General features: G+C 36.0%; 1 protein-coding gene across 1 annotated transcript in view; it reads right to left on the reverse strand.

Moving 5' to 3' along the window:
• ADAM32 (ADAM metallopeptidase domain 32) overlaps positions 1–14,631 on the reverse strand; it is a 195,673-nt gene that overhangs the window by 130,154 nt on the left and 50,888 nt on the right. The window contains exons 5-9 of the mRNA XM_006900307.1: positions 10,803–10,879; positions 7,150–7,321; positions 4,459–4,527; positions 1,052–1,123; positions 697–863 (exon numbers count right to left, since the gene is read on the reverse strand). Coding sequence (XP_006900369.1) covers positions 697–863; positions 1,052–1,123; positions 4,459–4,527; positions 7,150–7,321; positions 10,803–10,879 — 557 coding nt within the window. The remainder of the gene's footprint in view (positions 1–696; positions 864–1,051; positions 1,124–4,458; positions 4,528–7,149; positions 7,322–10,802; positions 10,880–14,631) is intronic.

Raw genomic sequence — 14,631 nt, forward strand, 5'->3', positions numbered from 1 at the left:
TAAATGCTGTATTCCTGTTTATTATAATTACCTTATATCCAATTATATAATTTTAACTGATCATTAGGTAAACTAACTTTTTTTTCCCACTGTTCCTGGAGGTACTGTAATAACAGGTCGATGTGGACTGGATGGAGTAAGCTCCTATTCCATCTCCTAGTTCCAAAATCCCACTTAATATATTGTCCTCAGATAGAGGACATATCAGATAGTAAACTGATAAGAACAGATACTGTACTTTATCTTAGCCAAAAGGTCAAGAATTGATAGAAAACTAACGTTTTTAAATATTGCATAAAATTCATTTATATATTTAAACTACTTGATTAAGTTTTTTATAAAAACTCATAATAAAACTGTAAACTTTACAGTATAAATCCTGTCTTTTTATGTAGCAGTTGAGAGCATGGACTCAAGAGTTACAGGTCTAAATTCAAACTTGAAATACACCACTAGAGTATAAATTCCTGAAATGACTTAACTTTTTCAAATATTAATCTCCTTATTGGTAAAAGAATAAGAATAGAAACAAATATTTTAAATCTTTTCTTAATTCCTGACAACAAAGAATTCACAGACCATGAGTAAACAAGAGAAAATAAAAGTATAAATAGAAATAAGTAATTATTTCCTATATAAAGCTACATGATAATCACACACTTTGCTTTCTTTCTAGTAATACTGAAACATTCTTACATGAATAGGTATGCAATGTCATGAGGCCTCAGGGTAAGATAAGTTTGTTTCCATTCTAAAAATCCATGTAATAATTTACCAACATCAACAATTGTAGAAATCTGATTTTTATTTGTCCAAAATTCCAGTGATGACAGCACAATAGTAACTTTTAATTGTGAAAAGATCTAAAAAATAGAAGAGATAAAATATATGCAAAATTATGTTACCTTAAAATATCCTAAATAGTAATTTAATATTTTGACAGATCTATACTATGTTTTTATAGATAAGTTATTTATTCAGAAATGCCCAAGTTATCTAAATTATAACTTCAAAAGACTTCTTTATGTAATATGAATAGAAAAATACTTACCGAATTTACAAAGCCAATAATCTCGATGACTTTATTTGTGACTAGCATATTCTCAGAACCCCAGTAATCATACTGAAAAACAGAATTAATTTTACATTTAAATACAATTTGCTAGGTAGTTTCTTTTTCTTTTTAAATTGTGATTTGAGTGAAAGTTTACAAAGCAGATTGATTTTCATTCAATCATTTATACATATTTTGCATTATAACATTAGAATGTCCACAATGTAACAGATTTTCCCCACTGTCTTCTTGTAATTCTCATTTCCATTACTCTTTCTCCATTTCCATTATCCTTCCCTTCCTGTCCTCAGACCTTTATCCATGGGCAAATGCATCTCTTTTGACTTTGTATAGTTGGTTATTTAAAGGAGTGAATGCCTCACATCCTATAAACTAAAAAACTCAAACTCACTCACTGCTTTCCAGCCATAACGGCCTCTTAGCTGACCCTCCAGTGAGGCTTTGGAGGCTCTAAAATGCACAGGCAGAAACTGCCCATCTTTATACTGTGAAGAGACTGGTGGATTCAAACCATTAAAGAGGCACAGCCTTTCAGGTTATTTATGGACCTGATAAACACTCATCGCCATCGAATAGGAACCAACTCAGCATTGACCAGTGATGTGTGTTTGAGTGTGTGAAGAGAGAGAGAAATAAATGTGTATCACATATGTATACACACAGACACACTCATCCCAATGGTTTAGGTTCTCTAGAGAACTAACACTAAGACATCGACCCTCCCCCTTCCTTTCATTCTCCATTTCTGATCTTTATTACTTGCAAGCTTTTCAAATACTTTGTATGTTACAATGGTACATCTCTATGTCTATCTCCATCATGAAATTGTGTTTTCATAGCACCATCTTTTCCTCAATCATGGCACTGATATCTCTAGGTATAAATGCCTAGTTACAATGTACTAAATACTAAAGTCTCTGAACTATAGTAAAGGAAGCTCTGATGGCCTTATGACAAGAAGCTGATTAGCAATAACAAAGGTGGGCAGTTTGAGGCCACTAGCCGCTCTGTGGGAGAAGGATGGCCAATCTCCTCCCATGTGATTAACTGCCTCTGAAAATCCATAGGAGGGTTCGCTATGGGTTGGTTCTAAATAAATGGTACACAACGACAACAAAAACCCCAATGTTTTCTCTGAAGACATCATTAATGTCATAGATTAAATTGTGCCACCCAAAATACGTATAATAATGTCATGTGGAAGCTCTGTAATGATCTTCCGTGATCTAATAAACCAATAGTTAAAATAGGATTAAGGGTGGAATGTAGTACCCCAGAGTGCCACCCCAGGCCTAACCCAAACAAAAGAGAGTTTCCCTAGAGAAGCATTTTGTCCTGTAATATTTGTTATCTCACTGGAGGGAAGGCAAGAAAGCCAAGAAGGTGAAGTGGAGCCTTCACTATCATTATGTAAAAATTGCCAGAATTTAAATGCATCTCTTTGGACTTGAGCTACTACTGCCATAGGAAGAACTTTGACTCTGGAGAAGGCTAAGACACCTGGGAATCTCCATGGAATGTCTGGAAACAAGGACTTTCTCCTACCACCTACAGAGAGAACAGGCTTCCCCAAATGCAAATTCCTAATGTAAGAAAACAAATTTCTACTTGTTAAAGCCATCCACCTGTGATATCTATTATAGAAGTATTAGATAATTGACACAATTAATGTAATCCTTCTTTTACATTCCCAACATCTAGTAACACAGATGTAATATGGCTGATCCAAGGCATACTGAAAAACAACAACAACAAAAAAAAAAACAACCACTAAAGGATATGCAAATATATAGAATGATAGAGACAGAGATAAAAAGAAGGGATGTTTACTTAGCATTGTATGGCTTTCAAATTCAGAAATTTTAAAAACTTTCAAAATTTTATAACATAATTGGCACCAGTAGCCAGGAAATTAAAAGGCGCATTGCCATGGGAAAGCCTGCTGTTAGGGACCTCTCCAAAGTACTGAAAAGCAATGGTGTCTCTCTGGAGACTAAGGTGCGTCTGATACAGGTTATGGTCTTTGCTATCACTTGTTATGCATAAGAGAGTTGGACAATGACTAGGGAGGATAGAAGGAGAATTGATGCCTTTGAGCTGTGGTGCTGGAGAAGAGTGTTGAGAGCACCATGGACTGCTAGGAAAACAAACAGATTCATCCTGGAAAGGGTTAAACTGGGTGGCTCCTTGTAGGCAAGGATTCTGAGACTCCGTCTGACATACTTTGGACATGCTGAAAGGAGGGACTGGTTCTTGGAGAGGGACATCATGCTTGGGAGGGTGGAGGGACAGCGCAGGAGGGGAAGACCCTCTATGAGGTGGATTGATTCAGTGACTGGGGTAATCGGGATGGGTGTGTCAGAGACAGTACAACTGGCACAGGACAGAAAAGAGTTTAGAGCTGTTGTACATAGGGTCGCTATGAGTCACAAGCGACTCGACGGCACATAACAAAAACAACAACAATCCTGAAACAAAATTATTTTCATTGTTCTAACATTATCATTGAATTTATTCATCTTTACTAGTGATATCTCTATTTCCTTTTAAGTGTTTCCTTTGCCCTTACCTCTGCACTCTAAAAAACTGAATTAAATATGTTCACTAAGTACTCTCCTGTCTCTGATCTTCAACTGAGTTCCTGACTATCTCTGCAATCCTACAAGCAGAATTAGTAATGGAATTAATACATATTTAGTGTGGTATTTCAGAAGTTTAATAATCAAATGCTTGTCAGAATAAAACCTGCAAAGTATATTTTTATCCTTGTTTCCTGAAAACTTTGAAATATTAAGGGAAATAAAATCATATCTGCTTGGTTGCAAACTAGTTTATCATCCCATGATCCTTAAGTTCATAAGCCTTCAAATTTTTTATGGAAAATAGATTTAGAGGTATCTTTATATCAGATATAAAAATACACTAATACAAGTATATCATCAATAACTGCTGAAAAATACCCCAAAAACTTACTTGAAAATGTCCTATGTGGTTCCGCTATTAGCTCCTTTGTCACCAAAATGTTTTCTAGAATCAGGGATGCTTGCTTGCCAACAAACTCCCTACGTGACATATTTCACTTCCATGCTTCCCTTAAAAAAGACTTAAAAACTTATAGAGTTTTATCTCAACCAAATATCACCATTAAAAAAAATACCATGTAACGAGAGAGGTCCAAAAAGACATAAAATACCAGTAAAAGAATGAATATATTCTACAGAAAAGAACTAAAACATAACATCTGTATTAGAACAATTTTGCACATTTCGAAATTGTTTTTCCTATAATATGAGAGCAAGAATACTGGAGATTTTAAATTACTTTCTGGCTAAGGATAAGCATGCATTTTTACCAAATATTTAATAGAAAAAATAAACACATACCAAACTTTTGTCCACAACAATATACATTTCTAGATAAAGAGGATATAAATTTGGAACAGGTGAACTTGTCTAGAGAAAAAGAGAAAAATAACATAAAAGCTTGAAAATACACATAATAGGTTTTCTTTTTAACTCTTTGTTGTTGTCATTATTTGCTGTCCAGTCTGAGTGGCCTCATAGCTGACCCTCCACTGTGGTTTTGGAGACTGTAAATCCCATGGGAGGACAGTGTTCATCTTTCTTTCATAAAGCAGCTGGTGGATTTCAGCTGAGTGCCACTGGGCTGAAAGTACAACTCCTTAAGTACAACTTCTTATTTAATAGGCCACCGGAGCTCCCTATTCTTCATTAAAGCTCTAAGATAAATAAAAACTCAAGCAATTACTGCCCAGTCAATTCCCACTCATGGTAATCCTGTGAGTGTCAGAGTAGAAATATTTTTCATATTCTAAATATTTTTGAAAATAGATTTCCAACTCATCAGGAGAAGCATGAAAAAATCCTTGTTAAAAAAAAAATTAAGTAGAGGGCAAGCAAAAATGAAGTAAATCCTCAATGAGTTAGATTAACACAACAGACACAATCAACTCAAGCATACCAACAATCATAAAAATGTCAAGCAGCATTTTATTCTTTAAGTTGGGGCTGACTCAATAGCAATTAAGGTCAACGATAAAACTAAAAAGAGTCCAAAAATTTACTCACACATATATGAGCTATCGATCCTTGACAAGGGTGTTATTCAGTAGGAAAGAACAGTAACTTTAGTGAATAGCTTCGGAACAATGGGATTTCCAAATGCAAAAGAATGTAATTGAATCATGTATCATGTACAAAAAGTAACTTAAAATGAATCATTGGTCTAAGTATAAAACCTAAAAAAATAAAACCTCTCACACATTGTGAAGAGGGACTGCATAACAATGAAAGTTTTTTCTTTTTTCTTTTCAAGAAGAGTGCTTTGGGGGCGAGGGTGGGCAGGGAGAAAAGTGCAACAATGAGTGACTCTAAATCCTAAGTCTCTGTAAATTTTCATTAAATTAATAAATAAGTGTTTAAAAAAAAATCTCACACACTTCGGGAATATTGTCAGAAGCCAGTGCTTGGGGAAAATGACAACATTCTGGGAAGTCATTAGAAGAGAGGAAGACCCTCAAAGAGATGGAGGGCCACAGAGGCTTGAGCGCAGGGGAGATTATGTGACCGGAGTGGGATAGGGCACACTTTCAATCTGTTGTTCATAGGATTGCAATAAATGAAGGAAAATGCACAGAACGGGAAAATATTTTCACATCATGTATGATAAGGCTTTTTAATCCAAGAATATATAAAGAGTCCCTTTGATACAACAAAAACCCAGTTAAACATGAGCTAAGAGCATTCAAAGAAAACAGGCAAATAGCCAAGAAGCACATGAAAATACTCTCAAAATCACTAATCATTTTTAAACAAGTAAAGTTAAATCTCTTGCTGTCAAGTTAAATTTTGACCGCGGGCAAGAAAGCGGAATTGCCTCATAAAGGTTTCCAAGGCTGTGAATCTTCAAGAGCAGACTGCTTTAACTATCTCCTGTTAAGTAACCAGCAGATTCAAATTTCTGACCCATTGTAGTACCCAGTCCTCCTCTTTAGTTTTTTTTCAAATTAAAATCACAATAAAATACATTTTGCATAGGGGAACTATAAATACATTTTTTATTGGGGGGGCGGGGCTCTGGTGGCCTAGCAGCAAGAAGCTGCGCTGCAATATTGAAAACACATGGTTTAAAACAAAACAAAACAAAACACACATGGTTTAAGTCCACCAGCTGCTCCGCAGGAGAAGGCTGGACCGTCTCCTTCCGTGTGGTTAACTGCCTCTGAAAACCCGCTGGAGGGTCAGCTATGGGTCAGTTCCCATTCCATGGTACACAATAACAACAGGTTGGCTATTATTAAAAGAAGGGATTTAGCAAGTGACAACTAGGAATTGGGAAATTTGAACCCTGGTACATGCAAACAGTGCAGTTCCTGCAGCTGTGTGAGTAGGAAGGCTCCAAATCAACATGTGATCTACAGACTTTTTACCAGAGTGTGGGAGCCTTTTACTTGAACTAACACTCTCCCTTCACCCCCCCCCCATGGTAGCTTGATGTTAACTTTTTGAGAGAACTGTTTTCTGTAATGGCTGTACCAATTTTTATTCTAACCAGGAGTGTCTGAGGGTTCTTTTTTTTTTTTTTCTTTTTTTTAAATATTCACAATTGCTTGCTTTGATGCCTATGAGCTGTGGTGCTGGAGAAGAGTGTTGAATATACCACGGACTGCTAAGAGAACAAACAGGTTTGTCCTGGAGAGGGTAAAACCAGGCTACTCCTTGGAGGCAAGGATTCTGAGGCTTCATCTGACATACTTTGGACATGTTGAAAGGAGGGACCAGTCCTTGGGAGAGGGACATCATGCTTGCTTGGGAGGGTGGAGGGACAGCCCAAGAGAGGAAGGCCCTCTATGAAGTGGATTGATTCAGTACCTGGAGTACCAGGGGGTAGTTGTGTTGGAGAAAGTAAAGTTGGCATAGGATACAGCAGGTTTCAGGGCTGTTGTACGTAGGGTCGCTATGAGATGCAAGTGACTCGACAGCACATAATGACAACAACAATTAAATAGAAGCAATTATTGCTTTGAAAGTAATAAGAAAATATATACCACTCACCTTTCCACTTATATAAATATCCCTTGGTTCTGTTTCCAAGCTTCTGCTGTCTTCAGTAAAAATTGAATATTCTTTGTTTTCATTTTGAAATTTATAAAGAAGATGCTGAAATTCAACTGCTAATTCCAGAGGCTCAATTCCATAGGAAACATTATCAAATTGCAATATTCCTCTGCAAAAGTAAGCATAAAATTGTAATGGTAATTTAATGTTTTTAATCAAGTCTGTAAGTCTGACTGGATCCATAAGATTAAAAAGTAATAAAGACACAAAATCTTTCTGAGCCTACTATTTTGATCCAAATCCTTTGTTTTGGAGTTGATTCTGAAAAAACAAAAGATCTTTCCAATCAATGGAACCAACTACTTGTCTTATTTTTCTATTTTAATTAATAAAAGCAGTTGAAATTACCATAGTAACTGCTGCATATACTAGTATATAGCACTATTATGATACAGTAATGCCTCTCTTTCCAAAATCCAGTATTCAAAGTAATAAGTAGAACTCTAAGATGGTTCAGGCTGAAAGTCAACTTGGGTGTCCATAATTCTTATTATGCTCTTATGATGCAATCATCCTCGTCATGATGCATAATATAATACAATCAACTACTTCCATGATGAGGTCCACTGTGATAAGACACTAAGTTGAAAGGGAGTTACTTCAGTGTGTGTTGCTGTTATTAGGTGCTGTGGGATCAAGTACAATTCATAGCAACTTTATGAGGAACATACCTAAACTTTGTCCTATCCTGTGCCATCCTCCTCATCTGACACACGAAAGCCCATTGCTGCAGTCACCATGTCAATACATTTCATAGGAGGGTCTTCCTCTCTTTCACTGACACTCCATCTTTCCTAACATGGTACCTCATTCTAATAAATAGCCTCTCCTAGCAACAAGTCCAAAGTATGAATGATGATGCTGTGCCATCTTTGCCTCGAAAGAACACTTCTGGATGCACTTTTGCCAAGACATACCTATTTGTTCTTTTGGCAGTCCATGGGATATTCTCTTAAGTACTCTTAAGGTAACAACTCAAAAGTATAAATCTTCATCTATACTCCTTATTCATTGTACAGCTCTCAGATGCATAGCATGTGATTGAAAATACCATGACCAGAATAAGTCTTTAACATGATATCATTGCTGTTAGGTATTTTGGGGAAGTCCTTGAAAGCAGACTTGCCCAAAACACTATCTTCTGATCTCTTGACTGCTGGCACAATGAGTGTTGATTATTGATCCAAGTAAGAAGACTAGACTTGGGCAAGTAGCCAGCATCAACTATTTATCTGTTTTCCCTCAATCTGGGTCATACTTTTGACTCACCATAATCTGACCTCTATTTCTTTTTACATGAACTATCAATGTACCATACCACATGCTAATCTTGAATTCCTTAACTTACACTGTCATATGACCAGCCAGCATTGAGCAAACAAGTCAGTCAGCTCCTACACTTACCTGAGTCAAGATATGGGTCCAACTTCACATTTGACCCAAGGACTGGGAATTTGTTGGGCTCTACAACTAATGGGAGCCAAGATATCTATATGTCTAACTATATATTTAGAAACTGAATTCTGAACTCTGATTTTGAAGCCAACTTTTGAAGCTCCATCTGAAATACTTTGGGCAGAAGGGACCAGTCCTTGGAGAAGGACATCAGGCTTGGAAGGGAGCAGGGACAGGACAAGAGAGGAAGACCCTGGAGGAGATGGACTGACGCAGTAACTGTGTGAATTAGTACATCTATATATACATGCAAAGAACTATGTGTGTGTGTGTGTGTGTGTGTGTGTGCGCGCGCACGTGTGTGTATACAGGCATGTGTGCATATGCCCGTGTATATCACTAGCTTTACTTCTTAAAAGAACACTGGTTAAAATAAATTTTAATGACTTTCTGCCTGATTTCTGTTACTTTTGAGACATTATTAAACTGATTGTAAAACAAATTATGTAATATGAAATTGAATTTAAAAATAAAATTTAGCAATGAGCATGAAAAAAAGCAAGACATTAAGAGAAATATTTTAAAATGTTAGCAACTTGCATATTTATTTATCCTTGATTAGAGGAAATAGATGGAATTACTATTCCTTGAAAATCAAATCTCCAGTCCAATATTCAGGGTCCCATGGAAAAAACACTCAGGAATATATGTTTGTGAAAACAACCTATACTATATAGTAGAAAATTAGAAAGGTCTCTTCGCACTTGGAGGAGACTGAACTTTTCCTGGGGAGTTTTGAGATACAGATATAAGTTGAAGGAGAAAAAAAATGTTTATAACTAAATTAGAAATTATTAATTTATATATCATTTACTCTCTTGATCTTAAAGTTATTTTCTTAAGAAATAGGCATGACTTACATTTTTATATTTTCCAACAGTAGAATACTATCTGGCACATTCTTAAAAAAACCTTACTGCCATCAAGTCATTATAGAGCCAGAGTTTATACTCCAGCAGGATTTCTGAGACTGTAACATTGTTCACAAAGAGATTACTCAACTGTCTTCTACAGATTTTCTGGTGGATTTGAAACCATGAGTGAGATGCAGCCTTTGGGTTAGCTGTGCAACTCCTATAGACCATGCCCCCAGATTTCTCTAATAGGCAGTATTATAAATTCTCCTTTGTATGGAAAAATAAAAATAAGCTCTAGTAAAAAAAAATACCTAAGCTGAACTTGGCTTTTCCAACTTGATATGGTCAATTGCAAGGCTAGTGTCAACCATGTCCTAAACAACATGCCTCTGGAAACTCTACAAAGTTTGAGAAATGACAATAATTATAGAAAGGTTTCCGGTCTTTTGTTCATAGTCTCTATGACTCATGCTCAACTCGATGGCAGTCAACAACAATAGCAATAGCTTAAGAAAAAGTAAGGATATCAGTGCCCATCAACAAATGAATGGATAGAGAAGCTGTTGTATATTCACACACACTGGAATATTATGCAGCACTGAAAAATAAAGAACTCATGAAATATTATACAAAGTGGGTGGCCATGGGGGACATTATGCTAAGTGAAGTATCTCAGTCACATTACTGCATAATGCCACTATTATAAAAAAGGAGTGACATGGAGGTTGGGGGAAAACTAAGAAAAGAGGGGATAAATAATGTACATGGTATTGAAACAGACGAGGGAGAGAACTGTAAAAAAGGAATATATGATTAGGTATTATAGGCATGACAAGAGTCCAAAATAAGAGGTACATAGTAAAGTGATCTGGCGGAGGGGAACAGTGAAAGAACTTTTTTCCAAAGAAAATAGCAAACTGGAGGCAGGTGGGGCAGGGAGGACAGGGAGGAAAAAGTGCAAGAATGAATGAATGAATGAATGGAAATCCAAATTCTTTATAAACTTTCATTAAACTCTCAATTAAAAAAAAAAACACAAAGAAATAGTAAGGATATCACAGAACCTAAAACGTTAAACTTAAAAAAAACATCTCACATTAATGGGGAAAGTGGAGAGAAAGAAGAGAAGGAAAATTATGTTTAGAGTGTATCACCAAATGTTATGTTCAGAGTATGATACGGGTATTTTTCTCGTTTGCATTCTTAATATAAACCTAAAAAATTCACTGTGGCTAAATATGATGGGAAAGGTGGTCAGTAATCAACAATGAAAACAACCTCAAACCAGAACATGTGCTGAGTGTGACAAGAGAATTCGGATACCCTTCAACATATCCTTGGTAGTAGCAGTGAGGCTAGAAGAGAAAAGAGAAAAAAGGCAATATGATTAAAAGGAAATAAAGTTTCTAATATCATATTTTTTAAGAGAATTACCCTGGTCAATCATTTTTACAAGGCACAAATTCATATCACTGTGAGTAAACTGTCATTCAATATATTTTTTTCCTTTAAAAGTCTCCCCACAATTGCCCCTTCTATGTTAACTACCACTGTTTGGGATAATCACAGGGATTAATAATTAATATTATGCTTCAAAGTGTACTTCCATATTGTTAAATCCTAAATTATTTTATAACATAAAACTTGAGCTTTAGCTTGTATTATCCATTTTTACCAACCTCAAAATACAATTTTTTCATCTCTAATTCTGTTCAGCCCTCAACATTAGCTATTCCTGAAATCAGATGTTCTTTGACATCGAAAAAACTCATTACCATTAAGTTGACCTTCCATTAAGTTTTTGGAGGCTAATAAAGCACATGGGAAGAAATTGCCCATTTTTCTCCCTCAGAGCCACTGGTGTATTTAAACTATCAGAGAGGCATTACCTTTGAGTTAGTAGCATAATTCCCTACGACTAGACCACCAGAAGTCTCTTTGCTGATAGGGTTAATTCTAAGGCTTCAAGTTACTTCTCAGAAGGATTCTTTCCTAGCTACCTGTCATCCTGAGATAATTTCTTATTGTTCTGGAACCCAACTTCAGAAATATCGTAAATTTGACTATGAAGAAAGTCATATTATAAAATACATTTATCTTATTTTTTTAGTAGTAAAATAGAAAACATACTTTATTTAATGTAAAGAAAGAATAATACTTTGTCAGGATAATAAAAAGCTGAGTGGATAAATAAACTATGTTTCAATTGATTCTGTTTTTTATTATATATTCCTTTTTTAAATTTATTATTCATTTCAATGAAAATTTACAGAGACTTTGGATTTCCATTCATTCATTGTTGCACTTCTCTCCCTTCCCAAACCTCCCCCCTAGTACACTACCCTCTTGGAAAAGTAAAAGAAAAATTATTTCATTGTTTTACAATCCTGACCCCCCAGGTCGACTCCACTATACAGCCTTCATTTTGGACCCTTGTAATGACAAAAATCCCTAATAATTTTCCGTCTTGAGCAGTTTTCTCCCTCATCTGTTTCGATACAGTATACCTTATTGAATCCATCCTTCATAGTCTCCTCCCAACCCCAAGGTCAGTCCTGCTTCACAAGAGTGGCACCATGCAGTAATTGTCCTTTTATGACTGAGATAGTTCACTCAGTATAATGTCCTCCAGGGTCATCCATTTTGAATAATATTGCATGAGTTTCTTGTTTTTCAATGCAGCATAGTATTCCATTATGTGAATATACCACAGCTTCTCTATCCATTTGTTTGTTGATGGGCACTTAGGTTGTTTCCAACTCCTTGCTATTGTGAACAAAGCTTCAATAAGCATGGGTGTGCATATATCTGCTTGGATGTCAGTTATGGTCTCTTTGGGGTATATTCTCAGTAGTGGAATTGTCGGGTCAAATGGTATCTCTATTTGCAACTTTTTGAGAAAGCACCATACCGCCTTCCACAAGGGTTGCACAATTTTACACTCCCACCAACAGTGAATAAGGGTTCCAGTTTCTCCACAACCTCTCCAGCATTTGTTGCTTGCTGTTCTGTTTTGTTATTTTGAGTTGGGTGAGATGATATCTCATAGTTGTTTTACCATTCATCTATTTTATCTTCTCCTGGTTGTAGGTTTTTCAGGATACTTGGAAGACTGTATATGTTGTGGATTAGGATTTCTGGCATTCTTCCAAGATTTTCTTTAATGAAAATTATAGTCCTTGGTTTTAGTTCTAGGTCCATGATCCACCTTGAGTTGGTTTTTGTATATGGAGTGAGGTGTGGATCTTGCTTGAGTCTTTTGCTTCCCAACACCATTTGTTATGGTCTCTTTGGGGTATATTCCCAGTAGTGAAATTGCTGGGTCAAATGGTATCTCTATTTGCAACTTTTTGAGAAAGTGCCATACTGCCTTCCACAGTGGTTGCACCATTTTACACTCCCACCAACAGTGAATAAGGGTTCCAGTTTCTCCACACCCTCACCAGCATTTGTTGCTTGCTGTTCTGTTAAATTTTGCAATTCTGACTGTGGTAAGATGATAGTTGTTTTGATTTGCATCTCTCTTAGAGATAAGGATTTTGAACATTTCTTCATGTGCTTGTTAGCCATCTGAATGTCTTCTTTGGTGAAGTGTCTGTTCATATCCTGTGCCCATTTTTTCTACTGGATTATTTATCTTTATCTTGTTGTGGTGCTCAAGTATGTTATAAATTCTGGATATAAGTCCCTTATCTGATATGTCATTACCAAATACTTTTTCCCAGTTGGTGGCTTCCCTTCTTACCCTGTTGGAGAAGTTTTTGGATGTGCATAGGGATTTGATCCTTAGAAGGTCCCATTCATCTATTTTATCTTCTCCTGGTTGTAAGTTTTTCAGGATTCTTGGAAGACTGTTTATATTATGGTTAAGGATTTGTGGTGTTCTTCCAAGCTTTTCTTTAATGAAGCTTATAGTTCTAGGTTTTAGTCCTAGGTCCATGATCCACCTTGAGTGGGTTTTTTTTATATGGAGTGAGGTATGGATCTCGCTGAAGTCTTTTGCAGATACTTTTCCAATTTTGCCAACACCATTTGTTAAAAAGGCTGTCATTTCCCCACTTAACTGATGTCATCTCCTTGTCAAAAATCAGTTGACCATAGATAGATTGGCTGATAGGTTCTTAATGCTATTCCATTGATCTATGTGTTTCTTATTGTACCAGTACCATGCTGTCTTAACCACCATGACAGTGTGGTATGATTTTAAATCAGGGAGTGAGATACCTTCTACCTTTCTTCTATTTTAAAATAGTACTTTGCTTATTCAGGGCTTCTTTCCATTCCAAATGAAGCTGGAGATTGTCTTTTCCATCTCCTTGAAGAATGGGATTGGTATTTGTATTGGGATTGCATTAAATGTGTAAATTGCCTTTGGTAGTATTGCCATTTTCACAGTATTGAGTCTTCCTATGCATGAGCAGGGGATATGCTTTCACTTCTCCAGGTCTCTTTTTGTTTCTTGTAGTCACGTTTTGTAATTTTCTTTGAATAGACCCTTTGTGCTTCTGGTTAAGTTTACTCCCAAGTATTTAATCTTGTGATTAGCTATTGTGAATGGTATCATTTGTCTTAGTTTTGACTCTGTATTGTCTTTCTGGAGAAATCCAACTGATTTTGTATGTTGATCTTGTATCCTGCTACTTGGCTGAATTGGTCCACTGTGTCCAATAGTTTTCTTGCTGAGTCTTTAGGGTTTTCTAAGTGTACTATCATATCATGTGCATAGAGAGATAGTTTTACCTCCTCTTTGCCAATTTGGATAACTTTTATTCCCTTCTCTTGTCTTATTGCTATTGCTAAGACTTCCAATACAATATTGAATAAGAGAAGTAATAGTGGGCATCCTTGCCTAGTTCCTGTTCTTAAACGAAATACCTTTAACCCCTCTCTATTGAGAACAATGTTAGCTCTAGGGTTTGCATAAATACTTTTTACTATGTTGAAGAAATTCCCCTCTAATCCTATTTTGTTGAGTGTTTTAATCAGGAAAGGGTGTTGGATTTTGTCATAGGCCTTTTCTGCATCAATTGATAGGATCATGTGGTTCTTGTTCTTTGCTTTCTTAATGTGATAAATTACATGAATTGTTTTCCTTATGTTGTTGAAC

The sequence above is a fragment of the Elephantulus edwardii genome, unplaced genomic scaffold, assembly GCF_000299155.1.
Source record: "Elephantulus edwardii isolate Elephantulus edwardi_28Jun2011 unplaced genomic scaffold, EleEdw1.0 scaffold00279, whole genome shotgun sequence".
Lineage (NCBI taxonomy): Eukaryota > Metazoa > Chordata > Mammalia > Macroscelidea > Macroscelididae > Elephantulus > Elephantulus edwardii.